Source organism: Nannobrachium achirus (assembly GCF_963921795.1).
Source record: "Nannobrachium achirus genome assembly, chromosome: 13".
NCBI lineage: Eukaryota > Metazoa > Chordata > Actinopteri > Myctophiformes > Myctophidae > Nannobrachium > Nannobrachium achirus.
In genome coordinates, this window is record NC_137833.1 from 40,312,986 (window position 1) to 40,340,725 (window position 27,740).

Sequence of the window (27,740 nt, forward strand, 5' to 3'; positions counted from 1 at the left end):
ACACTCTTCATTATTCTCAGAGAGAACTTTGCTGTCTGGTCTACTCAACACCAGAGACATCAAACTATGCCTCCCCTGCCTGCTTTTCGAAGACTTGATTTTTGGAGAGAAAAACAGTCTAGCGGCTGAAAAGTGAGATAAATGGTGCATGGGGGTGAAGACAACACTTTCAACTGAGAGTTATCAATGAGGTTGAAAAAAATGGAGAGAAGTGACATCTGTTATTCTCTTTTATGATCGTTCACTCGGTTTTCATTTGTATTTTTTTAAGCCTTTAATGACAGCAACAATTCAGAGGCTGGTGCCTTGCGTGGTTGCTTGACTCCGTCAGTGTGTGAACAGGTAAATGTAATTCACTTTGGTAAAGGTGCTCTATAAATGCACCATCTACCATTTACAGTATGTATAATACTTCCTTAATACTGCTAGTGTGCACAATACATTTGGTGCTGATCGGTCCAGTGGTTTGGCAGACACACAGAGAGACAAACACAGACCCTCTTCTAGACAACTTATTGCCCCTTCAGTGCCATGCCATAAAAATATATAAAATAGCAGCAGATATCAAATATTTACCGATGTACTGTCATGTATTTTAAACTGTACAAGGATAAGCCAAAGTTATGTCAGTAATTCCCATAAAGCGGAGTTTAAAGATACATGGTTGCTAGATTATAGCTGGGAAGATGACATATCTTTAGAGGACTAAGTCCAACTGTGCAGTAAAAGGCAGACTTTTTGCAGACTAATAGCATTATGCAAAAATCTTTCACCGACAGTTAAGTGAGGCATTTTAATATTGGCAATTAGGCAGGAATCCTGCTGAGTTACAGTCGGAGAGGAGAGAGGTACCCGCGGAAAATGAAGCCAAGGTGCCCTATCTGTGAAAAGTGCCAACCTGCCCGCCCCCTCCCCTTTATATCTCCCTCGCTGTCTCTCTCTATATTTATCTCGCTTTCCCTTTCTTGTAGCAGAGAGAGACTGCACAGCCCATGTTCCATGTCCCAGTATTGTTTACTTTGTATTCAAAAACATTGTTTTAAGCACCTCTACCCAAAGTATTTTCAATGATTTGCTTCCTAACTTTGTACACCAAAATACCCCAAGTTCTCCCCCAATATAAAAGAAAAACCACACCCATGAGATAATCCTCTTAATATGGCACCACTGTGCAAGTGACAGCTGCTTGAGCATATTGTTGATATGAAATGAGGAACGGGGACCTTTTCCCAGGTTATTTTATGACAAATGATTTGAACGGGTTGGGTTGATGTGTTCTTCTTTTTTCAGCTCTATGTCTCTGTTGAATTTGGGAAGAGATGGCAGCTTGTGCATGACAGTGTTGTCCCCAACAGATTCTACTGGTAAGATCAACAATCACTCCTTTGGAACGACACTGTCAATCTTACCGTGACAGAAATGCTGCAATATTACCCACTATTTCTCATCTTCTGGAAGTGAATAGAAAAGTAGTTGTGGCGAATTATGCGTAAAAAAATAAATACATAAATAACACATTCATGTATATTTATGTTTATATTACAGTACCATCCTATACAGTACAATGATAGAGTGGTGAGATTCCTTCTCCATGCATATTTGCATACTGTATGCTGTGCCTGCACAACATGCAGCACATACTTACAATCGGGTAGATAGTCCTAGAAAGGTGAAGTAATATTTACCAGGATATTGCCTGATATTGCAGCAACATTGCTTGTCGGATGATAATATCCAATGCCCTGAATCCATTTAATGTGACTGGTTAACAGTGACCTGGCAAAACTGTTTCTAACGGTGTCTTACAATACAACAAGATTTGTACATATTAACACATCTGCCAAACGGAACGGAGTCAACGGACTCTGTCTGTCGATCCGTCTATTATCGATCTTTCCAGGTTTGTGTCCAAGCTTATTAGGATGATGTCACAATCCCATTAAGGTTAATTATAGGCCAAGTAATTACATTGCATTTCACCTTTACGGAAATCTGGTTTGACTTCTTTTTGACTGATTTCACAAACGTGTGCACTTGGGTAAGTGATGACAAAGTGGCTTTTAGAGAAATCACAAGAGCCAAAGAAAGGCGCAGTGGAGGCAGTTTCTCAGCCCAATAAAAATATTATTGGCCTCTTGTTGAAAGCATCTGATATTTTAATCCTCAAAGGGACGAAGGGACCTATTAGTGCTCATTTCCTTTGGGGGCTGAGAAGAAAGCATAACTTCCTTTAGTGGTTTTTATTTCCTTCTATTTCACCAGCATACTGCCTCTAACTTTAAACACAGTTGATGGAGCTTTTACTTATTATATTGGTAACAGAGCAAAGTTAGGCCTGGCCTACAGTATAGAGTGTATTATGAATTTTACAATATACACATATATAGTATGGTCACAGTAAAATGATATTTTTTTTCCCTTTTCTTTTCTTTTTTTTTCTCTCTCTCTACAGCTAATGCATGTTTTATAATGTTAAAATCCTGAGCCCTGTCTGGGCTGGCATTTTTCTCAAACATAAATTAGAGGATTTCAGGGAGCTCAGTCATAATCAACATTTCATAGAGGGATGCACTGACCGTGTCCTCTGTAAGATTGGTGTATCAAAGACAATGCTAGAAAAAGGCCCTCAACACAATTAGAAGAAGGCCATCACTAGGAAAGTCTTCACATTGCTATTCGCTATTGTGCTTTCACCTTACACTGTGAACATCTTATCCAACACATAGACAAATAGAAAAGAAAGTCTGGTATGTCTGGTGTACACTGTAAAACCCTGAATGTTACTTTAACTCTGAAGGTGCGCTGTAAATGGAACACATTCTCAGTGTCAAATGAACACTGAGGATTTTACTGTGTACGCTTCCTACACACCATGTAACATTGAGGGGACCTATTCATAAGAGCAATGCCCGCTATTCACTGATAGAATGGAATGAAGTATTTGACAGAAAGACCATTAAAAGAGATGAAGGTGAGAGGCAATTACAGAGTGCTGAGGGAAGCAGGATCACAGCTCGTTTTATTTTTTTTATTATAGTTCAGATGCTGCCATGTTATGGAAAATGAGAAGAAACCCATCTTCTGCCACAGTAGCAGCTATTAATGCAACAAGTGGTCACTTGCACTTAACCACAGAATCTCTATCAACCATATACTGTACGTACAATCAGGGTCCCGTACACCTTCCCAGTAAATTATAGCTCAGGTATAGCTGGCAGCCCGGTGTTGGTGGGTTGACCCTAACCCATAGTATTATTCGTCATGACTCATGACAGCTTTCTTAGGTTCATGTTAAAATCTATGCAGCTCTCTTTCAAACGTTGAACTGACAGCACCTTGTCACCTTTGGTTTTGATCTGGATCTGTATGGGGAATTTGTCAGACAGGAATTGGAACACCCCACTAAGTTTCGCAGCTGCATTAAATTAGGCTATTATCAGAATCAGAATGATTCTATATTATAAGTATGAGAAATTTGTTCTGGTGAGATGGTACTGGCTAACATCAGTACTAAGAAACATTTACAAATGAACAAGTAAAATGATATCGCATGTTGCATCAGTTGGGTGACATGAAGCCAGAGGTTGTTTGTGACACACGTTTTTATTACATAATGTATTAATGTCCATTTACACTTAATACAATGTTTATTATTTTATTACAGGTCCAAACTGGGTTTAGACAAAGAGCCGGGCATGATCCATTTGGAGACACGTGTTCTTGATGGACGTGAGTAGTATTCACATAATAAAGTCACCTTGGTCATACCACTTCTTATTTTGTCTATGTGCTGAACAGACTTAACAAAATATGGTACTGTAAAACAACAATGGTGGAGATGTTGCCAATAGCAATAATATGTCAAACCGAGAAAGTGATTAGAAATTGCAGTAATACTGCAAATAGTGTTTTTCAATAAGATGTAATTGCAGCACTTGTGGAAATATTGTGAAAAATGGTTCTAAATCTTATAAAGTTACCTATGCCTTTTCTTTAACGTCCTATAAGCTTTAGATTTTGTTGGTTCAAAGTGTAGTTCATCATATCTCCTATTGAAATAAGAAGAGGCACCAAATCGAATTACCTTTTGTGCTTGTGCCAACCTTCATTGTAATTCCTGAAGTCTAGCTCCAAAGGATGCACAGGGCAACAGATCTTTCAGTGCACTTACTGTAACTCTCTTCCCCCATCTGAATTGGCAGCATTGCGACTCTCTTCATACGATTAAGCTAATTCATTTTTCTAAGGGACTAGGCTCCAACTTGGCTCTTTTCTTGGCCACAGTGTAGAGAGGGGCACTTCTATAAGGCCTCCGGTGTTAATGCCCTGTCTCTGGGGGGGCCACCTCATTTGGCTCAAGCTAACACAGTGGGACAGCTCTCTACTATTAGTGACAACAGAAATTGGCCTTCCGAGTTTTTGTCTGCATCAGCATAAGAAATTCCAAACCTTAATTGGGAACTGCTGAAGGTTGTTTGTTTTGTTGTTTTGCCCTTGTTACATTCTTTACACTAATTCCATGCTTAACTACAGGGTCACAGTACATAACATGTAAACTGCAGAACTGCTCCGATGCGAACAAGGGCAAGCCCTTCCCAGGATTTATCATTCCCGATTCCCTGGTGGTTCAGGATGAGTACGTTTTCATCCAGGTGGGTATTTTATTGCAAGATCTGGCTCCATTAAAAGACAATTAAAAGCTGTAAAACCACCACACTGAATCGCATCTTAATGTAGAGTCCTGTTTTTCATTAACTAAAAGTGGCCATTATGTCGTAACGTAATGGTATCAAGCTTAATCTCTCAGTGTTACATATCCCTGCTACCATATAGTGCTTTAATGTGTTCCGTCCTCATTAGTGGTACATCTAAGACGCTTCCCAACGCTTTGAAAGGTTTTAATATTTGATACTGTACAAATACTGCTAGAGGTCAATGGAAACAATGAATGAAAACTGTTAGGATTTTAATAGACGTTCAGATTAAACCTGGTGAATTTCGAATCATGCTGTATTGCTTTTCTAGGTGCCAATGGGTGGTCAATCTGTCCACTATGTGTCCTATAAAAGAAACACATTCTACCCAATGAAGCTTCCCAAGTACACATTGCCAAAGGTAAGAAGGCTGAAACATCACATCAATTGTTTAACTAATTTGCAGTGTATTTAAAGGCAGGAATAGAACGTTCGAGATCAACTACTAGCCTATGGGCCCTGGCACAAAGTCGGCGCAGCACAATTATTTGAACACAATAACACTCATATTAACATGGTAGATGACATTTATAAGGGACTCCGCTCCAAATTGAGAATCATAAATGATCTGGGCCAGATGATCAATATATTGCATTGGATAAGTGCCTGTTTTCTTTGCCCGGAGACAAGTGGTGAGGAGAGAGGAGGGAGAGAGAAAGTGAGATGAAAATAGATGCATTCATTTCAATTAGTAGTAGCCTACTCTCATCCTGAAAGACTGTTGTGAAACCATTGCCTCCTGGCTTTCTTTATCTAGCTGTCTCTGATGAATGAACTGCAGTTAACAGTCGCCAATATCCATAGAGCTCCGACTTGCACAGGACACATACTGTATATGGGACGCATAGACAGCAGCGTCTGTCATGCTTTAATTGGTTGGTTTAAATTGAAAACATAACTGAGAATGAGCGAGTGATTAAGTTGATATCATGGATGTGTCTCACATTACTAATACTACTGCTAGATGGTCCCACACGTACACTTTTCCACAGCAGAAAACGGTTTGCGTCACCTCCAAGCCGTCATCTAAATAGCAATGCGCCAATAGCTTCGCCTTCAAGGGAATGGGAGAAGACACTGTGATTTATTGGGACCATATGTCGCAGTTAACTATGAAAACCGGCACATCTTGTCCGCGTATCCGCGTATCTCTGTAGGTCACGCCTACGCCTGACACTGTGGTTCTATGCGTGACACTGGGTTTGTCGCTCTGACATCACGCTCTGGCTTCACTGTGATGTCACACTAACAGAATCCCTTTTATGCCCATATGGAGTTTCCTGATCATCAATATTAAGCCCATATCTAAAGCCCTTTTTCGACTGCAGCTTTAGCACCACACCACACTAGACCGCACCACATAAAAATATCTACATTTTCCATTACACAAAAGTACCCCTACCGGTAAGAAACAAATTGACCCTTTTAACTGTAATTATGATACAGTAATATAAACATAAATTTGTATTACAACTATCCTAAATTATAATACACTATAATGGATTAGAACTGTGATTATAATACACTATAAAGTATGAATGTATTACTATGATAATTATAATACACTATAATGGATTAGGCCTATAATAGTGGTTATAACACAATAGAATCTTTTATCATGTATTACAACTATATCCTGGTGGTCTAAATGAAATGTGAGTGATCAGTCATTATTAAGTGTTTGGCCCTGTTTGGCCTAGCTCAGACCTACTCTAGATTGAATACTTTTTAGTACCACATTAAGTACCACCTTCATACCACTCTACCCAGGTCCTTGTAGTGGAAAACCTGTCACAAGTGGGCGGTGTAGAGTGGAGTGGTGTGGTGTTGGGCCAGTGGAAAAGGGGCTTACAGGACTTCATATGGGAATGCCCATATATGGAGGCCACATTGGCCACATACCACACTAACGGCTGGTTCTACAGACAGGGATCACCATCTATGGGCATAAAAGGGTATGATGTCAAATGTCATAGACATCATGGGACTTTCACATAACGAATAACTGAGTAAGCATGTTTGGGCTCTCACAGCATCTCCATATATGGGTACCAGGGGTCTCCATATATGGGTAACTGGTCCGATATACATCACTGGCCAGATGGCCAAGAATTGGCGTGACGTCGCATGTTGCCCTGAGGGGTCTTACTAGTTTAATATAATGCTCAAAACACACCCATGACTAATTCAGAGGCTTAATACAACGCTGGGCTTTGTGACCAAACAAAGTGCAATCTATCCATGATAGTTGGCGTGGAGACATCCCTGACACATTTGCTCTGAATATTTCCTCTCAATTTACCTTCTCTGTCTTGGTTTTGGTCTCTTGTTGCTGATGGACTGTAGTGTAGATGACACCTTCCCATGACTCAGCAATTTTCCAGGCCACTAATTATATTACATTTGGCTGATTAATCTTTAAAACGTATGTTCCCTCATTATTATCATCTTTATACTAAAGTACCTGTTTAGGGCGCCTGCTGGCCTACTGGTCCAGGCGCATACCACTTAGGCATTGCCACATACCTGTAGGCATGGATGCCTGGCGGTGTCGCTGGCTCGATTCCCGATCCGGACGACCTTTGCCGCGTGTCACTCCCCGTCTCTCCCCCCATTTCCTGTCAGTCTACTGTCCTGTCATAAAGGCATAAAAGCCCAAAAACAAATCTTTAAAAAAGTGCCTGTTTAGCTCCGATGTGTATGGGAATACTTTAAATATCAATGATTGGCCTGTCTGTAATCAGATTATCACAAACTGTCTGATTTGCATTATCCAGTGGATGCAAAATTGCATCATATCCACTTTAGAAATGTTTTTGTTAAGACATTAAACGATATTGACCAGGCTATGGGATTCTGTAGTTTCGGTTGCGGACTATAACTAGTTTTACAACTTGAACCCTAGTATAGCGTCCCCATTCTGGGAAGAACATTCGGCAAAAATAGCTACTACTATCTACAAGCTCACAACGTGTCTCTACACAATGCATTGTGAGCTTGTACATTTGCCATTTTCATTGGTGTATATATTTGGTGTACAGTGGGGAAAAATCACACCCGTGTGAAGTGGAGCTGTGTGTGTGTGTGTGTGTGTGTGTGTGCGGAAAATCTATCATGGCGCAAATGGGCGTGGCCTATATGGGGAGATGCGTCATGACCCAAGGAATCCAGGGAAAAAATATTTTTAATTTTCCGACCTACGGTTCAAGAGTTACAGGCCAAAACGTAAAGTGGGGTGTTATGGCGCCACCATGCGGCCAAATGACACAATTATTTTTTATTTAATCCTTGAAATCATTATGAACCTCCTCTCCAAGTCTTGAAACTCTAGCCCCTATGGTTTGCGAGAGACAAATAATTGAATGTGAGTTTTTGCGATTCCCATTATAAGTCAATGGGGAAAATTAATTCACTAATAAATTAATATCAATTAAACTATAGAACCTTTCTCTTAGAAAAGTAATAGCCCACGATTCCCGAGTAAGCCGGTCGATTTGACATATGGCGCGAGTGTGTGGTGGCAAAACACACAGACAGACAGACCCACACGGCCACGTATAGGGAGCCTGTGCTTCACACAGCTCCAAAAAGGAGGGGGCTTATTAAAGAGCTCTAGGGGACCACGTCAACTACTGTAAGTACAATAGTGTGTGTCAATCATATGGTAATTACATGTACATGTATGACCAAAAACCTTTCAGTCAACCAATTTGTTTTTGAGCAGTGCATCTGGCTTTGTGTGTAGGTCCCTATGTCCGACCGTATGAGCACGAGACTAATGCCACACAAGACTAACGTCAGAAAGTACGCAGAGATTGACATCACCACACTGATGTCCCGGATAGAACGGCCCATACAAGGAGATATTTCTCACACACACACACACACACACACACACACACACACACACACACACACACACACACACACACCCCTACCTTATCCCAAGGGGGAACTTCAGCTTCACCCAGCTGAGTGCTGCCCACAGAGGAGTGCAGAGGGGGAAGCAATTAGGGGTTCGTTGTCTTGCTCAGGGACACTTCGACATACTGCTGGCCTGGGCTGGAATCGTACCTGCAACAACCAGAGGATCTGGTTCCCCGGGCAGGCTCACTATGCTATGGCTGCCCCTAATACATGCCCCTAGATATGCATGTGTGTCGTGTTTGATACCATGCAAAGTACGATTTTTACAATTAGCACACCATGTCTTCTTTCATCCAGGACCTGCAGATAATCAGCACAGATGATAACCAGGTGGTAGCCGCTGTTCAGGACTGGCACCATAACGATTCCTATAACCTGTACATGTCAGAGTCCAGGGGCCAGTTCTTCACCCTGACGCTGGAGGACGTTGTGAGCAGTGGAGGACCCGAGGGCAACGTCATGATAGAACTCTATGAGGTAGCTTATTTCATGTCTGTTAATGAACCATGTGGTGTTTCCCAAAGACTGGGTTAGGGCCCATTTCTAGGTCAGCAATTTCAAATCTGCCATCTTTCTATTTCCGGTCCAGAAATGCTACCAGAAATGTATCAAATGAAAGCTATTGGCTGCAACCGCAGCAAGGGCGGGTCTTCACCCTGTAGAACCAGTAGAAAGCCTAGAAAAAAACTTACATTGCAAGTGCTTATTGGGGTGGGGGGGTCCCCACTCCCCAGTTCAAACATGATTATTTTGGGGGTTCATAGGCATGGCCTGAAAAGGTTGAGAACCACTGTATATAGAGCATAAAATAGTGGTGCACAAACAGAGTTTGGACTTGGGACCCAAACTTGGGTCGTGAGAGATATCCATTGTGTCATGGAATCATATAGCAACATTAGAATGGACAAATTAATATAAAAGAGAGACTATTGTTATTTCAACATCTTTATTTTCACAAAATTGTTGAAAGCTGGGTCATCACAGAACTTGTAAAATGTGAAATATACTGTACATAGATGCAGCTATAAATGTCTGTCCATGATGATCAAAATAAAACAGAATAAAAAAAAGAGAGACTATTAGAATTAAGCTAAATATAAGCATATTGCCTTGAGTTATTAATGTTTTTAAACTGAATTAGCTGTTAAACATATGTTGTTTACTGCACTTTGTTAATTACTTTGTTTACTTTTAAGGTCAGTCTTTGGTTTGCCTTGAGCATGGCTCAACAGTTACATTATCATGATTATTGAAAATGTGCATAAAATAAGAAAGTAATCTATAATGACTATTATAAACCACGATGCTTACAGTGTTCAGTGCTCAAGTACAGAAAGTAATGCTTATAGAAGACAGACGTTTTGGTCATCCAACCAGTGTTTCACAGTAATGGACAAATGAACCCTTTTTTTATAATGAGGAGAAGGACGAGATGGATTGTACCAAGAGATAAAACCATAGAGGCGACATGTCATAAATAACCCCCATTCCAGGTGCGCCCCAGTGACTCACAGACAGAGTAAGAGCAATGTTGCCAGATTTTGTGGGAAAAATAAGCAACCAGGTCTAGGAGAACAAGCCCAAAAGAAGTGGCTATAGGCTCTATGCATATACGCCATTTTGTTCTACTTCCGGGTGTCTTTCGACTTCCTTCACAGGTGTTACCGATGATACTAATGAAGGGTCTGTTCCATTCTGGTCAAACAGAGTCAGGGTGCTGATATTGTGCATGTTGGCTCACTGGAAACACTCTGCTACAAGACCCACTGTGCAATAAATCAAACAGAGCCTTGATTAGTATCATCAGTAACACCTGTGAAGGAAGTCGAAAGACACCCGGAAGTAGAACAAAATGGCGTATACTGTATGCATAGAGCCTATTATAGGGCAACATGAGCACTTTAAACCTATATACTGTATACGTCGACTTTTTAAAAATAGACGATTTACAAGCTCACAATGCGTTGTGAGTTTGTAGATCTGCTATTTTAAAGTCATCTTGAAATAAAAAGTGAAATATTTAGAATGTTTTTGAAACATTCCAGCAACACAAATCTTGTACAGTGCTCCCACAAAATGGGGTTTAGGGACAAAAACGTATTGATTTGGGGGTCCGTCCATAAGCGGACATGGCAACACTGAGTAGGAGCACATAGCACATAAATACTGGATGTAGTGCAACTACTAGCTGCAGCCTCAGCCTGACGAATATGATCTAAAATGGATGAAACAGGGATTATTTATAATGTTTTGCAAAACATCAGTTTTTCATTCAGGTTTGTCATCGGCTACCTGCATCGGCTACCTGCATGGCACTGACAATAGATCTGGATGTTCGATTTTTACCTGAGGTAGCGCATGCACTTGTACCAGCTTGATTGAAGGGATACAGCACTCGCTCCTAAGTTAATCGTAAGTCCAGGAGCTATATTAAATGATTCTCGGGAACCTGACACTGTTGTGCCGGCTCTCAATTCCCATCCCTCCCCAGGCCATTGTAAATAAGAATTTGTTCTTAACAAATGATTTGCCCGGTTAAATAAAGGTTAAATAAATATAAAAGTATGTCACGGAAAGAGGAACAGGGAGACCAGAGCTAATGTATTCTGAGCTCTCTGTGTAGTTGCGAAGTCGGCTCTGTGTGTAGGTTGGTGAGAACTTGCCCTGACCTTAGAGAAACAGATGGTCTACTTTACCCTGTAGCATCTGAGTGGCTGGCTGAGTCACATCATCCAAGTCTGAGCTGCACTTTTCTCTTTTGCCCTCCTGTTATGTTAGAGTTGCCTCAAATAAATAAGTAAACAGTCTCCCTCGCGAAGACAATCCCACAGAGCCACACTCTGTACTGTACAGCCAGTACAGTATAGCAGTATAGCCTAACTTGCCAGTTATGAATGTCAGGTCAAAAAGCAACCCTAAATGGCTTCTGAAATAGACTGCTGTATATGCGCGTTGACAGACATGCTATATGAGCTAACATTATTACGCTCAGAAAGCGGTTAATGCAAATGCATATTTCATTCTAGATTAGCCTCATCCTCAACTAGCGATATTACAATTCAGCTCAGATTGCCGTCAGCAGTGATTACTCATACTGCTCACTGACCTCCATCTGTACAGACTTCATGCCCCCAAATATTCTGCTTCACTGGCCAACCAGCTGATGATATTAACCCATTTAGACCTAGGATTATTGACTGCTTTAACTATTGAAAAATAGCAGATATACAAGCTCACAGCGCGGCACCGAGTGCCGCGCTGCGAGCTTGTAGATCTGCTATTTTTGCAAGTCTTTGAATATATCTATTTAAAAGCGAACATTTGTTACTCAAATATTTGCTTCTGGGTGGTCCCTGCAACAACATATTTTGAGATGGGGGGTCCGTGGCCAAATACCTGTAATTTTGGGGGTCCTTGACATGAAAAAGTTTGAGAACAACATGATTTAGAAGTCGGGTCAAAGATCGGGTCAAAGATATTCAAAGACTTGCACACATTGTCTCGATTTTTCAAAAATCTGCTATTTTTCTAAAGTTAAAGCATAAAATAATGGTTAAAGTGGTTAAAATCTAACGCGACTCGGCCGCGTTCCAGGTATTTGAGAGTTAAAAGGTCACTCCCACTTTGACAACCATTTGTGCTCTTTAGACAGAAAAGCATGGAGAGCTGAAGTAATAGCTGTGTGTGACTGACTGCCTCCATCTCCCCGCTCATACAGATACAAAGAAATGTCTCAGGGCTGTGCCATATGTTGTTATGATTCCATGTAATCCTGCAGATGGTTCAAAATAGTGCTCCCTGTCAGAGAAGCACGCGTCGCTCTTTCTCAGAACAAGGCCTTCAGCTTTACCTAAGTTTGAATAATTTATGGTTCTCTCTCTCTCTCGTCTTTGTTATTCCTCCCCTCTCCCCCTCTCTGTCTATCACATCCGTAGGTAGCCGGGATTAAAGGTGTGTTCCTATCGAATAAAGTTGTCGAGAACCAAGTGAAAACGTATATCACCTACAACAAGGGGAGAGACTGGCGTCTGTTGCAGGCTCCCGTGACAGATCTCCAGGGAAACATGGTTGATTGTGAACAGGTACGGAGGATCCTGACAGGGGACTGCACCGGTTGATACGGATGCCTTTTGCCAGTCTACACCCCTACTAGGGCTGGGCGATATGGGCAAAATAAGACATCACAATATTTTTGACCAAATACATCGATATCTATATTTTGACAAAGATGTTTAGAGGCCCACAACATGTTGCACTTGTACATTGCCATTTTTACAGTTTTTATAAATTAGACTAATTGGTAAGCTCAGTAACAGCTACTGTTTGGTACTGTACGCCTAATTCATTAAGAAGAAAGAATGATGTTTGACAAGCATAAAATACAATACAAAAACTTTTTTTTTGTAATTTTGTTTAGATACTTTAAGCCTCATTAAGCAGAGTTTTTGTTTAAGCACTAACAACCCCATAAAGGCTGCTCTCCCTACTTGTCAGAACCAGCAAGGAAAGTGAAAAATGCTTGTATTTTTTTTGCTGCTGCAGGAAAGAAAGAACTTAAGCTACAAACACAAAATTCCGACACACTTAATAGGACATGAGGTATATTTAATTTCAACTGTACAAGGCAACAATGTTTCAATCCATTGTTTTCGCATTCATTCAAAATGTATATAAATGTATTCATACATAAAACATGATAATCACACGACAGTGTCACTCCCTAAAAGAGCAGACATAGGTTTTGTTAGTTCGTGCAGTAGTCTTTAACCCATTTAGGCCTAGAATTATTGAATGCTTTAACCAGTGAAAAATAGCAGATATACAAGCTCACAGCGCGGCACCGAGTGCCGCGCTGCGAGCTTGTAGATCTGCTATTTTTGAAAAAGTCGTGAAAATGTGTGCAAATCTTTGAATATATGTATTTTTAAAGCGAACGTTTGTATCTCAAATTTTGTCCCTGTAACTAAATATTTTGAGATGGGGGTCCGTGGCCAAATAAATATCAGTTTGGGGGTCCTTCACATGAAAAGGTTTGAGAACCACTGACATAGTAGTCTCTCAAGAACAGAGTAACTGAGCTCCAGTTAAGTGAAAAGGACCTTTTCTTTGACGATGGCTAGCCAGATTGCTGACATAGAAACATAGGTTTTTCAAAAAAATCTTAGAAGGATTCAAAAGACACTTATAGAATCGGGTCAAAATTCTAATTTTCACGATTTTTCAAAAATAGCAGATCTACAAGCTCGCAGCGCGGCACTCGGTGCCGCGCTGTGAGCTTGTATATCTGCTATTTTTTTAAGGCAAGCGACACCGCTGTTCCACGGAATACAAACGAGGCTTTACTGTTTCACAGCCATACTGTTCACTGCACCTGCATCTCCATGTGTCTGAAAACCCTTACACCTCGGGAAACATCATCAGCAAAGACTCTGCGCCTGGAATTATTGTAGCATCAGGTAAGCCGGTTGTTTGATCAGTATACAACCGCATCTTTGTTTACTCCCTTTCTCATTAGCGTCTGCCACACAGGACCTCCTGGTCTCTCTCCACTTCATTTCTAGAAGTCACACAGCTGCTCTTCTCATTTTAGTCTCTTCTCTCATGCGAGAATGGTCTCTTCTCATTTTAAACATAGCCTGTGTGCTTTCCATTGCACTAACGTCCTGTTACTTTGTTTTTGTTGGTTTTGCGTTGTCAGATTAAATCATTGACTTGGAAAGAGTAATTGTTTTTGCTGAATGCATACATGGATGAGTGCATGTTTTGAGTAAATCTATGTATTCCCTCCGTATTCAGGTGTGTTTGGGCCTGAATTGACCAACAATAACGTCAGCATTTTCATCACATCAGATGCTGGGAACACGTGGAGAGAGGTACATTATGCTGACTGCAAGAACTGTGTGTTTATAACCTGTAAAACTATATCCAAGGGAGTGTATTGATTTTTCTCATTGGCTTATGAGTCCATAAATCCGCTAGATGAGCAAACTTTTGATGAATGATGCATAACTGCATTGACTGACTTGGGGAGGCATTAGCTTTTGGGAACACGGCTATATCGATTTGTGTACTTAGTGTGTATGTATGTACTTGCATCATACAGTACAACACATACGTGTTCATTTTGGTTCCTTTTCCTGTCTGTAGGTGTTTGAGGAAGAGTACAGTGTTTTATTCTTGAACCAGGGAGGAGCTCTGGTTGCCATCCGACACACACCTCTGCCAATTAGGCACATCTGGTAGGTCTCCCCCTAAGACATGTTATTGAATATTTCAAAACAGGTGGTATAGTAAGCTGAATGTTAAAGCACTGTTGCTTCACTGCCAGGAGGTCCCTGAGTTGTTTGTGTCCGTGATAGCTTTTGGGGGAGATGTTTAATTAAATATTTATGAACATTTTCAGAAAACTTTTACAATTGGTCTAATTGGGTTTCACATAACACACAACATGACAAACACACAACATGACACTACCCATTAATATTGTATTATTCAGCGCTTTGGTAGCGCAGTGGTAAAGTCCCTTCCCACCACCACGGAAGTGAGTGAGTTCGAATCCCCTGTGGTGCAACCGGCTATGTCGGGCGCCTGTGCGAATACAATTGGTCTGTGTTCGGGGGAGGGAAGCCGGACGGGAAGGGTGATACTGGTCATTGCATGTATTCCTACGGGCTAGGGTGGCACCTGTCAGCAGGGAGTGTTGGGCGGGAGGAGTAGGACGAAGGCTCTACGTCCTCCTGGTGGCAGGTGAGTCAGTAGGATACAACAGCAGTGACAACACAAATGTGTGTGGGAGGTATAATTACTAAATTGCGCGAAAAAGGGTTAAAAATAATTGTCTAAAAACGCTCTGTGTGTGTGTGTGTGTGTGTGTGTGTGTGTGTGTGTGTGTGTGTGTGTGTGTGTGTGTGTGTGTGTGTGTGTGTGTGTGTGTGTGTGTGTGTGTGTGTGTGTGTGTGTGTGTGTGTGTGTGTGTGTGTGTGTGTGTGTGTGTGTGTGTGTGTGTGTGTGTGTTCCCGATGCTGAAAGGCAAGAATGTATTCAATCACAACACACAAATCATGATGGGTAACATTCTAATGGTTACAGGTTTGAGCTCTAGGACTAAACAGGAATGTGTACAATACAGTATTTTATTATCATTTCATGCTTTGGTATATAAAGGCACTTTCCAACTCCAATGTCCAAGGCAAGCATCCAACTACCTGTCAGTGTGTGCATATGGTGCACACCATTCCACGATGGAGTGAATGTGCATATGGTGCTGTTGATAAATATGATGGTTGCCACTGTGTTCGTGGAAACATTCCTAATTAAGCACAATTTAAGTGCAAGAACAATTCACTGTAGCATGAAATTACAGGTTATCAACATAATATCTGTAATATAACAAACAAAACAGAATCAGAAGGGCGACCAAGCACAGTGACAAATTGCAATGCTCTTTAGAAACAAGGCCAAAAAACGCAACCACCAATGTTTACAGCTACCGACTTTACAGAAAATAAAAGTCGCTTATAATAAGTAGACTTTGCAACACTGGCTGAGCTACGTAATTTACAGTGATTTCTCTACTTTCCTTGGGATACACATACATACACACACACACACACACACACACACACATGGACACTCATACAGACCAGCCCTGTTCTAGATGTTAAGATCAAGTTAAGATCGAACAACCTTTCATGAAAGAGACTCCCAGAGTGTACAGTATGTATTGACTGATTTATCCTGTGTGCATTAATTTATTAGATCATTTCAGTTCCTGAAGAAGCTTTATACAACCAAACTCCAGCCATACCTCCAGTAGTTTGTAGATTCCCCACACGTCTCTTCTCCCTCTCCTTGGCATGGGTCTCGGTTTCTTCGAAACGTTGTAAAGTGCCTTGAGCTCCACTGGACTTTGTGGGAAGTTCTTGATCCTCATGCCTGCCTCTCTTTCTCTTTATTTCTCACTCTTTCCCTTCCTCTGGCTCAAAAACACCTTTATTTTTTCAACATTATACAGTAGGTGATTGATGACTGAGTTGTGTGTGCCTCTTTTTCACTTGCGTTGCCTGTGCAGCTGGGTGTCGTCACACCCAGCTGCACAGTTTTCTGCCGATCGGGCCAATGGTGCTGGAGATTAGCTGCTCACAGAACAGATGGACATACAGACTGACACAGACAGACAGGAGTAAAAACTGCTGTTGAATTGCTACTGAACTAACATTATAATCCTACTGAATACATTACATTGAATGAGATACATTAGAATTAGAATGATTTGAATGCAATTGAAGAAGCTATATTAGATATATTATGATACTTACTACTACTGTACTTTGAGTTTTGGAAATGTGTCAGAAAAATGGCATAGGGAGGGTTTATAGAAGTAATTTAATAATGTTTTGTGAAGGTAAATTAATCATTTCACAAATATTTACATTCCTGTTATAAAAAGAATCTATATATATTGTGGCACACTCACCAAACAGGAGCAAACATATTGTATCAGGCTGTTGTAAAACGTTGCGCACCGGAGGGAGGAGACATATCGTTCAGCTGGAGAAACATTGCCAACCGGTGCAAAACATTTTCACGTTGAAAGCAGGTGAATTGGACGAACCTACGGTACATTTCCCATAGGTTTGAATGTGAGTGATTGCCTGCCTAGGGTGGTCACGTGATGGACTGGCACCTGTCCAGTGTTTCCACCTGCCTTTAGCCTATTGCATGCACAAGCACATAGACATGGAAGGGGGCTTGAGCCCCTTCCCTTTTATCCGTCTGTAAAAAAGCATTCTCTCGAGAAAGACTCGGAACAGACTGAGAGGGCGTTCCCTTTTCTTTGACGACGGTTAGCCAGATTCGTAAAAAAATGCCCTCTCCAGACCATGAATGCAGTTTTTACTATGGTGAAAGAAATGCAAATGCAATTTTTCCATGCCATACCTGAAGGCAGCATTCAAGTGAATTGCCTTGTCCAAACTCTCCTGAACTTGAATGCATCATAATATGTTGAAAGAATTGCCCTCACTGTGTAGAAATCCATGCCATACGACACATCTCCAGTATTGCCTTTATATGCTTAGTTTGGTGAGGTATCAAGCACTTAAAATAACCTCCAAGCTCACAACACGTCGCAGTCTGCTATTTTCAATATTTTCACCAAAAGGCCCTTTTCGAAATTTCAGCCCCTGCCTCTCTATAATAACATTCTCTGCACGTCCCTGCACTCCACCCCTCCCACCCCCCGACTCCATTACCCTGAATTGGATGAAGCAGGTAAAGAAAACAGAATAGACAACTTCAACTGGAAAAGTCAGATTTAGCTTTTTGTTTGATTTGTGACTGGTCTCCTCTGGGATTTCTGCCCCTCTCTTCTCCCATCACAGGCTGAGTTTTGATGAAGGCAGAAGTTGGAACAGATACAGCTTCACCTCCTCCCCCCTCTACGTGGACGGGGTGTTGGGGGAGCCCGGCGAGGGCACCCTCATCATGACGTAAGCAATAACCGAGTCAAAAGTATTCGTTTTTTGTTATTTATATCTCGCAGTCACGCCCCTGAGAAACTTTAGACATGACCGCAGCATTGTTTCATTTATTATTTATGAAATGTAGAGCAGCAATGTGCGGCGGGTTTTTACCAGCTCGTGAAGCAAATTGGTCTACATTCAGTCGCTGCGCTAGTCTTGACTTTTTCATGACTTATTCTGCTCTTTGGCTTCTCAAATTGTGAAATTATTTGAATATATTTGAAACATTTTAACAAGCCTGGTACAAAATCTTTTCAGATGGAGAGCCAAGGCCAAATACATATTAATTTTGCATGAAAGGTTTTGAGAACCACTGCTCTAGGAGTCCTACAGTGAGTCGAGTCAACATCTTCTTTCTTTCCCTGTGTCTCTACAGAATATTTGGCCATTTCAGTCATCGCTCTGAGTGGCAGCTTGTCAAAATCGACTTTGGTTCTATTTTCAGTCGAAGGTGTACTCCCAAAGATTACCAGACATGGCAGCTAAACAATGAAGTAAGAACAGCGTAATGTAGCATTTCCCTCTTGATAATGTTGTGATTCTGTTTGAGACCCATCATTATTTTCTTAGAGAGTTACTATTTTCATACAGAGATATTCATTAAACACCATTACAGTTTATGTCTTTGAACTTCTGCCTCTTAACGATGTTCAAAGGAAAATGAATGCTGGGTGATGATTTGTTTATGACATACCCATGGCCTTATTTATTCACAATAACTCCTAGAAAATAGCATTTGATCAACACTTAAATCTAATAAATAGCTTAGCATTACTGACAATAGTCGTCGGTGGGAGGTTGCTGTGTTTGGGTTTTGTTTTGTTTTGCTCCCAGATCAACTCCAGTGTCTCAGTTTTGGTTCAATCTAAATCACATCACTTTGACAGCCAGGTTCCATCCATGCTTCTTGACAGTGGTGACATATTGACAGTGCTGGATACTTTTACTTGCGTAGAAGTATCAATACCACAATGTAGAAATACTATAAAGTATCAATACCACAATGTAGAAATCCTCTGTTATAAGCAAAAGTCTGGAATTCAGAATTGACTTTAGTAAAAGTACAAAAGTATTGGCATCAAAAAAGTAAAAGTACTCATTATGCAGAATGTCTAATGTCTAGTTTAAAGATGTATACATATTTTGAAAACAGCAGTTCTACAAGTTTGTATAGAGCTTAAGTGGTTAATGTATGTTTAGTAATAAATTCTAAATCTAAAAAGTAACTAAACTCGGTCGGTCACAGTCACACCACACCTTTATTCTACCTATGAGGGCACATTCTGCCAATGCATTTCAAAGGGAATAGAATGTTTTTTTTTTTCTTTTTTTTTTTTTTTTTGCAGAAATCCGCAAACGGCAGCAAACCACTCCATTCCCATTGAAATGCATTGGCAGAATCCACCCTCATAGGTAGAATAAAAGTGCGGTGTGACAGTGCCTTAAAAGTACAATATTTTCCTCTTGTGGATAAATTGTACATTACTTGAGTAAATGTACGTAGTTACTTTACACCACTGCATATTGAGTTGCCATATGATGACAGTTAAGAGTGCAGTGGCTCTTTAGCTTTTATCAGGCCCTCTCCCGGGGCAAATAAAGCCTAGATTTGTGATAAAAATGCTGCACATAAAGTATCGTGGTCTTTTTGATATCCTTGCAAAAGAAAACGAAAACAGACTCTGAAATCTTTATTGCTTTGAAGATGCATCATTTTTGACAGGGTGAAGTTTGGTGAAGTTTTTTGCCCTGTGTTTTTTGTTGTTGTTGTAGGGGGAAGTTTGTATCATGGGGGTGAAGAGAGTCTTCCAAAATCTGAAAGCTGACGTCCGATGTGTCAAAGGCAGAGATCAGCACATCTCACACATGTCAGACCCCTGCCCGTGCACAGAGGCAGACTTTGAGTGGTGAGTCTATTCCTCTGCAGTGTTCACTTTATTACATCTAACTCTATTGATCTCCATAGAACTGAATTTATGCAGTAAAACTGGGACACAAGACGAAACCAGGAAAAGTTCCATTCCAAGGCACTTTATATCAGTTTCTGAAATAAATAAATGAATAGAATAAAATACAACAAGATCCATTATGTAGAAGTAACCTTATTTTATCAATCAAGGGGTCTTATTTATGAATCTTGAACAGAATTACTTACTTGTTATTAAAGGGTAATTACATTTATTGTATGTTTTTAGAATTGCTAAAAACATAATATGGCTGAATAAGATATACTGTACGCCTGGACGAAGTCATGTGTATTTCATTGGTAAATGGAAATACAATTTAATCACAGAGTATGTTTTTCCTATCATCAAAATCTGAGAAATGACCATGAGTGCATTTTCTGGCTTTTAATATTTAGCTGGGGATGTTGAGTTTGTTGTGAGTTGGATCTTTTCCCCTCGAAGTTTGCTGTTGATGTTGTGGGACATATCCTGAGAGCCAGAATTATTTGTAGCCCCACTAGTGGCAGGGCTCTAACGATGACCTTGTCAATCAGTCGGTCTGTCCATCTTGCCAACACTTTCGTCCCAAACAACATATCTCGAAAACTGCTGTTGCTGTGAAGTTTTCTGTGGAGCTTCATGAATCCCAGTGGACGGTCGCACGGCCTCTAGGGGCTTCTAGCCGAGCTTCTAGCTTCTAGCAGGGCTTTTAGACTCTATGCCAAAGCACCTCTTTCAGTGTCCCGCAGAAGTGACTGAGGTTCAGCTTTGTGGGTGTTCTACTTTGCCTTCTATGGTATTTTTGGGACAGCAGAGTTATGTTCATTTATTCCCTGGGCGTGCTTCTGATAAATGGTGACATTTTCAGCAGTTGATTAATACGACCCAAAGATTTATGGATTTGTAATATCCACAAAAAAGTTATGATTGTTTTTATTTTTATTAGCTGTCAGTGATTCTGTAAACAATTCCAGGTACAGTACAAAGAGGACAACAGCGTAGATCAATTGGTATTAAAATAGGTTTTAATATCATTTACACAGTTGTGTTATATTAACCAGGCTTAACTAATTCTTCGTTAGTCTCTGGCAAGCCCTGGTGTCTCTCAGCAGCCACTTGGTAGCTGCGTTGTCATCGCTCATTGCTCAGTTCTGTGTTGGGTGTGTTTCTTGATTTCTTTTATTACATTTTTCTGTTGTTGACTTAACCAGTGGTCAGTCAAAAGCACAAAAGCACTGACTTGTACTGGCCATCATTGGCCTGTACTCTAGTCCTGTGGTTCTCAACCTCAACCTACATTCTCAACCTCAACCTACATTTTTTTGTGGGGTCCCCAGATGATTGCGACCGTAGGTCGCACTTACTACAGAAAGCTCCACCAGGTGTCCGTGCGTCAGTCAGTCCGTCACACGTCAGACGTCACACTTTTGCCCTGCTAATATCTCCGCAACCGTTGCCCCGATCCATGCCAGATTTTGCACACACACTCCTTACCTGCCAAACTACAACCTCCAAGGACCCCCGGAGTTCCAGGGACCCCCAGGTCCCTGGGGGACCCCCAGGTGTAAAAAAAATACCAAATGTGCAAAAATGACCAAATGACCACCCCCACGGGGCTGCTCACGGGGAATTCCCGGGGACCACCCACTCCTGCTACTCCAGAACGGATGCAAAAGTGGTGGTGCCCCCAGTGGAGGACCCCCTCCACTGCAGCTCACATAAAATGCCCTAACTCGGCCTAGGAGCGTCCGGGAGAGCCGGGGCCGGTACCTATTCGTCCGCCAAGGCAACGCGGAGACCCCACCCCTCATTTCTCACATGGCCCTCTTCTAGCGAGACCTACGGTCGCTTATCTCCCGATTAGGGAGTCTTACTGGTTAACTTAATGTGCAACATTGTTTTCTCACTCAACAGTAAACAAACCAACAAAGTTTAAGGGTATCTACACATTTCTAAGTGACAATTTAAGGACTTTTTAATACCTCTAAAATGACAAATTAAACATTGTCCAAATTGTCAAATATTAGGGACAGGCATTGTGAAAATAGCTGATCTACATGCACAGCATGTAGATCGGCTATTTTCCACAATATTACTGTGTTATACAAAATGTAATGCCTCAACTTGTCAGGGTGAGGGGGTCTCCTGATAAAATATGATTATTTTGGGGGTCGTGGCCTGAAAAGGTTGAGAACCACTGCTCTTGTCTGAAGTGCCTGATAAAGGTCAACTCCACCTGTGAGTTAGACCTCCTAGAGGTGCTCCGTGATGAAAATAAGATGACAGCAACACACATGCTCTGTCTAGGTATAATAATTGATGTAGTTTACATGAATTGCTATGCCTCAATATCCCAAATCTCCAATGCTGTGGGTTGTAAATACTTTACATATTGCCTTGTGTCAGAGCCCTAGAATGGAGAGTTAGGCCAACTACGTTCACTTCATGGGGCGAGTCCAATGGCGGCTCGGGAGGAGCTTCTATAGTGACAATCTCAGAACCGGAAGTCTGCTAAATGAATGAGAGCAGCTGCTCAAAACATCATTTTCTAACGACTGTGACCTTTATAAAAATAATCGATTCAGACAAATGAAAGAAAATATATCACAGGTTATTTCCTGATATCTTATTTTCTGATTTGGAAACGATATAATTATATTGATGTCTCACGATAACAAGAGTACATGCCTTTCATTGCCTTACTTTAACCTGCCACTTGGAGGTGCTATTGTGCATGTCAACAACATTATGATGATGCAGTGATTAGCATCGGCGACAAGGCAACTAAACATCCCGACTTTAATCATCTTAAACCATGTTATTTTAAATCGTTTTTTGGCAATAGTATAAAGCAAATGTTAAAGAGACTTTAGTTATCCCTGTACAATACTTTAAAATGGTTGACATGTTGTGTATTTACCTAAAATGCCGATATTCGCGACGCTTCTATTGAAACCAATGTTATTTAATCTCCCGCTTGTCACTTTAGAGCTGAAACACGACGCAGTTCATTTTCTGACCCCTCGGTGACACCACTCTCTCTCTCAATTCACTCTGCCTTGTGTAGAAATATCTCCCTCTAACCACACAAGATATGGTTATTTTTAATTTATATGTTTAATGCACTCAATCACCACCGCAGAGACCCTGGTTTGCTTCCTGGCAGCAGCGCCTCCGGCTTGACCAGGCTCCCCAAAGAACCCTATCGGCAGTGTTCACGGACCAGTGGGATTGTATTCTTATCGCCGCACTAGCGCCACCTATCGGTTGGTCGAGGGACCTTTTCAGCAGGGATAAGCAGTGAACTGTGAGAGATAGTGAAACTGTTATGCACAAAGCACATTACGCCCTTCCAGTGAAACTCCTTGCTGTCAGGTGAAACAAAGTGGCTGCTGACTCCTTGTGTATCTAAGGAGCTACGTTGTTCTCTACACCCTCCCAAACCAACAGTGCCAACTGTCCAAAATGAAAAATAATAATAATTAATAAGTAGTGAAAATAGCCGATCTACAAGCTCGCATCGCGGCGTGAATTACTAAATTGGGACAAAAATTAAAACAGCCCGTTTAAAAAAAAAAAAAATCCTACTGTATATTAAATGGTGACTGCTCTTTATGACAGTGTTGGTTTTTTTATGCTCTAATCCGAACAGTGACTACGGCTTCCAGAGGCAGCCTGATGGGAGCTGCTCCCCAGCGTTCTGGTTCGTTCCATCCACCGCATCCAGAGACTGTGTCACTGGAGACACTTTCCTCAACACCACCGGGTACGCCAAATGCATCTGTGTTGACAGAGGAAAAGAGTAGAAATAGAAGTAGGCAGCGCTTGAATACCAAACAGCCCCGTGAGCTCGGTCTTTCAATTCCAGTCATTCTGTGCGGGAACGGACAGAATTATACATTAGCCAGTAACGATTCCTGGTCCCCAAAAAGGATTGAGGAGGTGTGACTACAAATTAATTGTTTGTATTTATTATTTCCTGTGTGTGTGTGTGTGTGTGTGTGTGTGTGTGTGTGTGTGTGTGTGTGTGTGTGTGTGTGTGTGTGTGTGTGTGTGTGTGTGTGTGTGTGTGTGTGTGTGTGTGTGTGTGTGTGTGTGTGTGTGTGTGTGTGTGCGCGTGCTTGTGTGAAAGTATGGGTCTCCAGTATGTGCTTGTGTTGGTGCGTGTGCCTCTCGGTGTCTCTCTGTGAGGATGAAGAGTACTTATGCACGTGCACTTTCATGTACAATAACCGTATAGCAAGCAGATTGAGATCGTGCGGCGTCTAGGTGTGAGCGTGTTGTGTCCAGATGTGAGCGTGTCGGTCTGCTTGTGTCTGACTCTTGAGTGCACTGATCTTTCTTTCACAAAAATGTGCAGTGCTTTACCTGGCCATTCTCTTTGTGTGTTCCTTCAACGTTGGTGTCACAGATATCGCAGGGCTTTGTCCAACAACTGCACAGCGGGGAGCCTGTGGAGGCACAGCCCCCGGCGACAGAGATGTCCCAGTCAGGCCCCCCGGGGGCTCCAGCTTCTTACCAGCGAGGGAACCATGGTAGCCACCCTGGGGAAGAATGTCTCTTTCCTCATCTTCCTGGAAGAGGTGCTGCTCTTACCTCAAAGTATTACTGTGTGTTACATGGTAGAATTTCACGTAAAGATTCATGTTAAAGGGATATTTCACTTTCAAAAATACTTTTGGTCATTTTATCGTCTAATCAGGCTTTTGGGAACACCCAGGACAGTTTTTGAATTTCTTCATTCAGTATTTGGATATTTGATATTCATTTCCCCCCATCTTCCCCCTTCCAGGACCTTCCTATACGAACCCATTATAACTTCAAACTCCATTTTAACCATGATAGATTCAATGAAAACAACTGTCCTTTTTTCTGGTGACCTGGGTGTTCCCAAATGCCTGATTAGATGATAAAATAACAAAAGTTTTTTTTGAAAGTGAAATATCCCTTTAATTTAACTCTGAGAGTGTACAAATGGAACAAGGGTCCATTTGGTTCCATTTGCACTGTCTCAGTTAGGACAAATTAACTCTAGTAGTCTCTAGTAGTAATAATTTACTGTGTGGAAAACTATGTTCAGTCCCCTTTGAGTGTTTTGTGTTAAGCATGAATGCTTAGAGATATGCTGGTGCTCCATAGGCGTAATCCGTAATTGACCAAACATGAATAAGTAAAACAAGTTTAAAAGCCCCACTAGCAGTTCCTAGAGGCTGTATACGGCTCCTTACATCCAAACGGATCAAAGGGCTTGAACCAACTGAGTGTGCTGCTGTCCGATTAACCAACATTGCCACCCTGGTTCATAAGCCAAGCATGTGGCCATGGTCCGATATACTGTAAACATTTTCATACTGCCCGTGTCTGCCTGCCGTCCGTGTGTTGATAATCTCTCACTGTTACCTTTTCACCACTTAAACCCTCTAGACTTAGTAAATGAGTGTCTACAGGCACATCTCTTTGCCAGAAATAATTGATCTACAAGCTCACAACGTGTTGCTACATGACGTGTCGTGAGCTTGTACATCAGCTATTTCCCCTAGAATATGGATGTTGGGGTTTAAGTGCTTGACCAAATTCCCAAGCTTTCTTGCAAGGGAGAAAATGTGGTCCATGATTCTGGTACAAGAATTTGGTACAAGGACCCCCCCCCCCCCCCCCCCCAGCCTTGCGTAGCCAGACTATATATCACTGTGTGGATTTGAGTCTGGTACTTCTATATGGAAGGTTAATTTGGTAAAAAAAAAATTGGCCCTGATTGGTCACCCAACTTTTCGGGGTAAGGAAATGGATTCACAATTGAGCGGACACAAATCCGCCAAGGGCATTTTCTTTTCTTTTTTTTTACCGGTAGATTTGTCTGGCTTTAACAGGCTACCCCCCCAAAACATTTCAACAAAGAAAAAGAGTTGTTGATTTTAAAGTGAAGAAAAGCTAACTATAATTAGTGGGCAAAAGCAAAATTTGTTATGATCTTTGCTTGTGTTACTCTCAGATGCATGGGCTAGATGAAGACATGCATTGCCTTACTCTTGGATGTCTGCTAATCGTTTTGATGATTATTGCCAATGGCATTACACCCTTTGCGAGTTAAAGAGAATGCACTACTCAAGTTCCTTCTGGTAGTTTCTTTACCGGGGGGGTGCACAGTCTAGGAAGGTTCTCTACAATCAGAGGGATTACCAGGACTCACGGAAATGTCCTTCAGGCGTTTTGTACTTAGTTGGCACGGGGCAGCTCCCAGCACAGCAAACACAAAGCTTTCTTCGATGCTGAAGAAGGCTGTGTGCCGAAATGAGTTTGTTGTTCTGTGGGACTGCCCGTGCCAAATAAATACAAAGTGCCTGAAGGACATTTCCATGAGTGCTGGACTGCTGGTACATGTAATCCCTCTGATTAATGCCTTTGTTTCTCACACAAATACACACATGGCCTGGCACAAATATTAATATTTGAGAAATTCACCTGGATCATTTGGCAACGGATGAGATTTGTCACATAAATCAGGGCAGGATATATACAGTAATGCCCAGGTATAGCAGCTGTTCACTTATGCAGTCGTTTAGCCACAAGGCATTTCTCCAGATTTCTCCATTTCCAAATAAACCCACTGACCGAACACAACTGCAGTGTTTACTGTATATTTTCTTTCAGTGCTAACCAAGTCTTGGCCACTTTATTGAGCCAACCATCCATAAGCGTGTTGATGTCACTGACTGCCCGGTCGCCTAGTTTCAGTTCATATCCTGGGACAAAGCTTGCTCAAAATAATATAATAAAACTGTATTGGGATAAAATAGACATACTGTATCTCCACGTTGTCAGACTAATGTCACACTTCGTATTCGTTACTGTGAAACTGAGTGTGAAGTTGTACAGGGATGCAATAGCAAACACAAAATAATGCCGTAGCCTGCAGATCATTCTCACACAGCAGATGTGAGAATGATATGCAGGCTACAGCATTCTATTCACTAAGCACACAGTGCACTTACAGTAAAAGCATTTACATAGTGATTAACACTAATGGCATACACTCTAATCTCTAATCACTACTTTTATATGTCAGGTAGTACAGCTTGATGCATTTAATGTTTTCTAATTCCCTTTTTCTTGCTGACCTCACCAGTGGTCAATCAAAAGCAGTAACTGATTACCTGCATTTGCATTTATATTTCGAACTCAGTGCTTTTTAGAGGAAAATGTGTGGGGGAAAAAGGTTAAATACTGGCAAACCACTTAAACCCTATTACCGGATAAAATTCCTAAAGACTCCATTCTAGGTTCACTCATGTTCTTTTGATCTACACTAAATATATTTGTTGAATGTTTACGCAAGAACAGAGATGCTAGGGTTCAAGTGGTTAAGCATACTCAACATAACTTGCTTTCATTTTTGTGTATTCGTTAGTGCTACTTTTCCTTTTTTTGTTGTTACCCGATTAAAAGTAATCACGCATGAAACCATGAAATGTGACTGCACTATAATGCAAAAGCAAACAAGGTTCAAAACTTTATCATCCTGCAAGCACAAAACATGATAAATAAAACCACAAAGTGGAGTCGATATAATCCAAACGACAGGCCCATTT

At 41.3% G+C, this 27,740-nt stretch overlaps 1 protein-coding gene across 1 annotated transcript in view; it reads left to right on the plus strand.

The window, feature by feature from the left end:
* Positions 1 to 27,740, plus strand: part of LOC308297301 (VPS10 domain-containing receptor SorCS1-like) — a gene marked incomplete at both ends in the record, with an annotated part of 60,483 nt that overhangs the window by 15,960 nt on the left and 16,783 nt on the right. The window contains 14 exons of the mRNA XM_080740714.1: positions 1,291 to 1,364; positions 3,665 to 3,729; positions 4,534 to 4,652; positions 5,026 to 5,115; positions 8,979 to 9,158; positions 12,617 to 12,763; positions 14,035 to 14,137; positions 14,478 to 14,554; positions 14,829 to 14,920; positions 18,065 to 18,172; positions 18,582 to 18,699; positions 19,979 to 20,112; positions 23,804 to 23,917; positions 24,563 to 24,734. Coding sequence (XP_080596840.1) covers positions 1,291 to 1,364; positions 3,665 to 3,729; positions 4,534 to 4,652; positions 5,026 to 5,115; positions 8,979 to 9,158; positions 12,617 to 12,763; positions 14,035 to 14,137; positions 14,478 to 14,554; positions 14,829 to 14,920; positions 18,065 to 18,172; positions 18,582 to 18,699; positions 19,979 to 20,112; positions 23,804 to 23,917; positions 24,563 to 24,734 — 1,593 coding nt within the window. The remainder of the gene's footprint in view (positions 1 to 1,290; positions 1,365 to 3,664; positions 3,730 to 4,533; positions 4,653 to 5,025; positions 5,116 to 8,978; positions 9,159 to 12,616; positions 12,764 to 14,034; positions 14,138 to 14,477; positions 14,555 to 14,828; positions 14,921 to 18,064; positions 18,173 to 18,581; positions 18,700 to 19,978; positions 20,113 to 23,803; positions 23,918 to 24,562; positions 24,735 to 27,740) is intronic.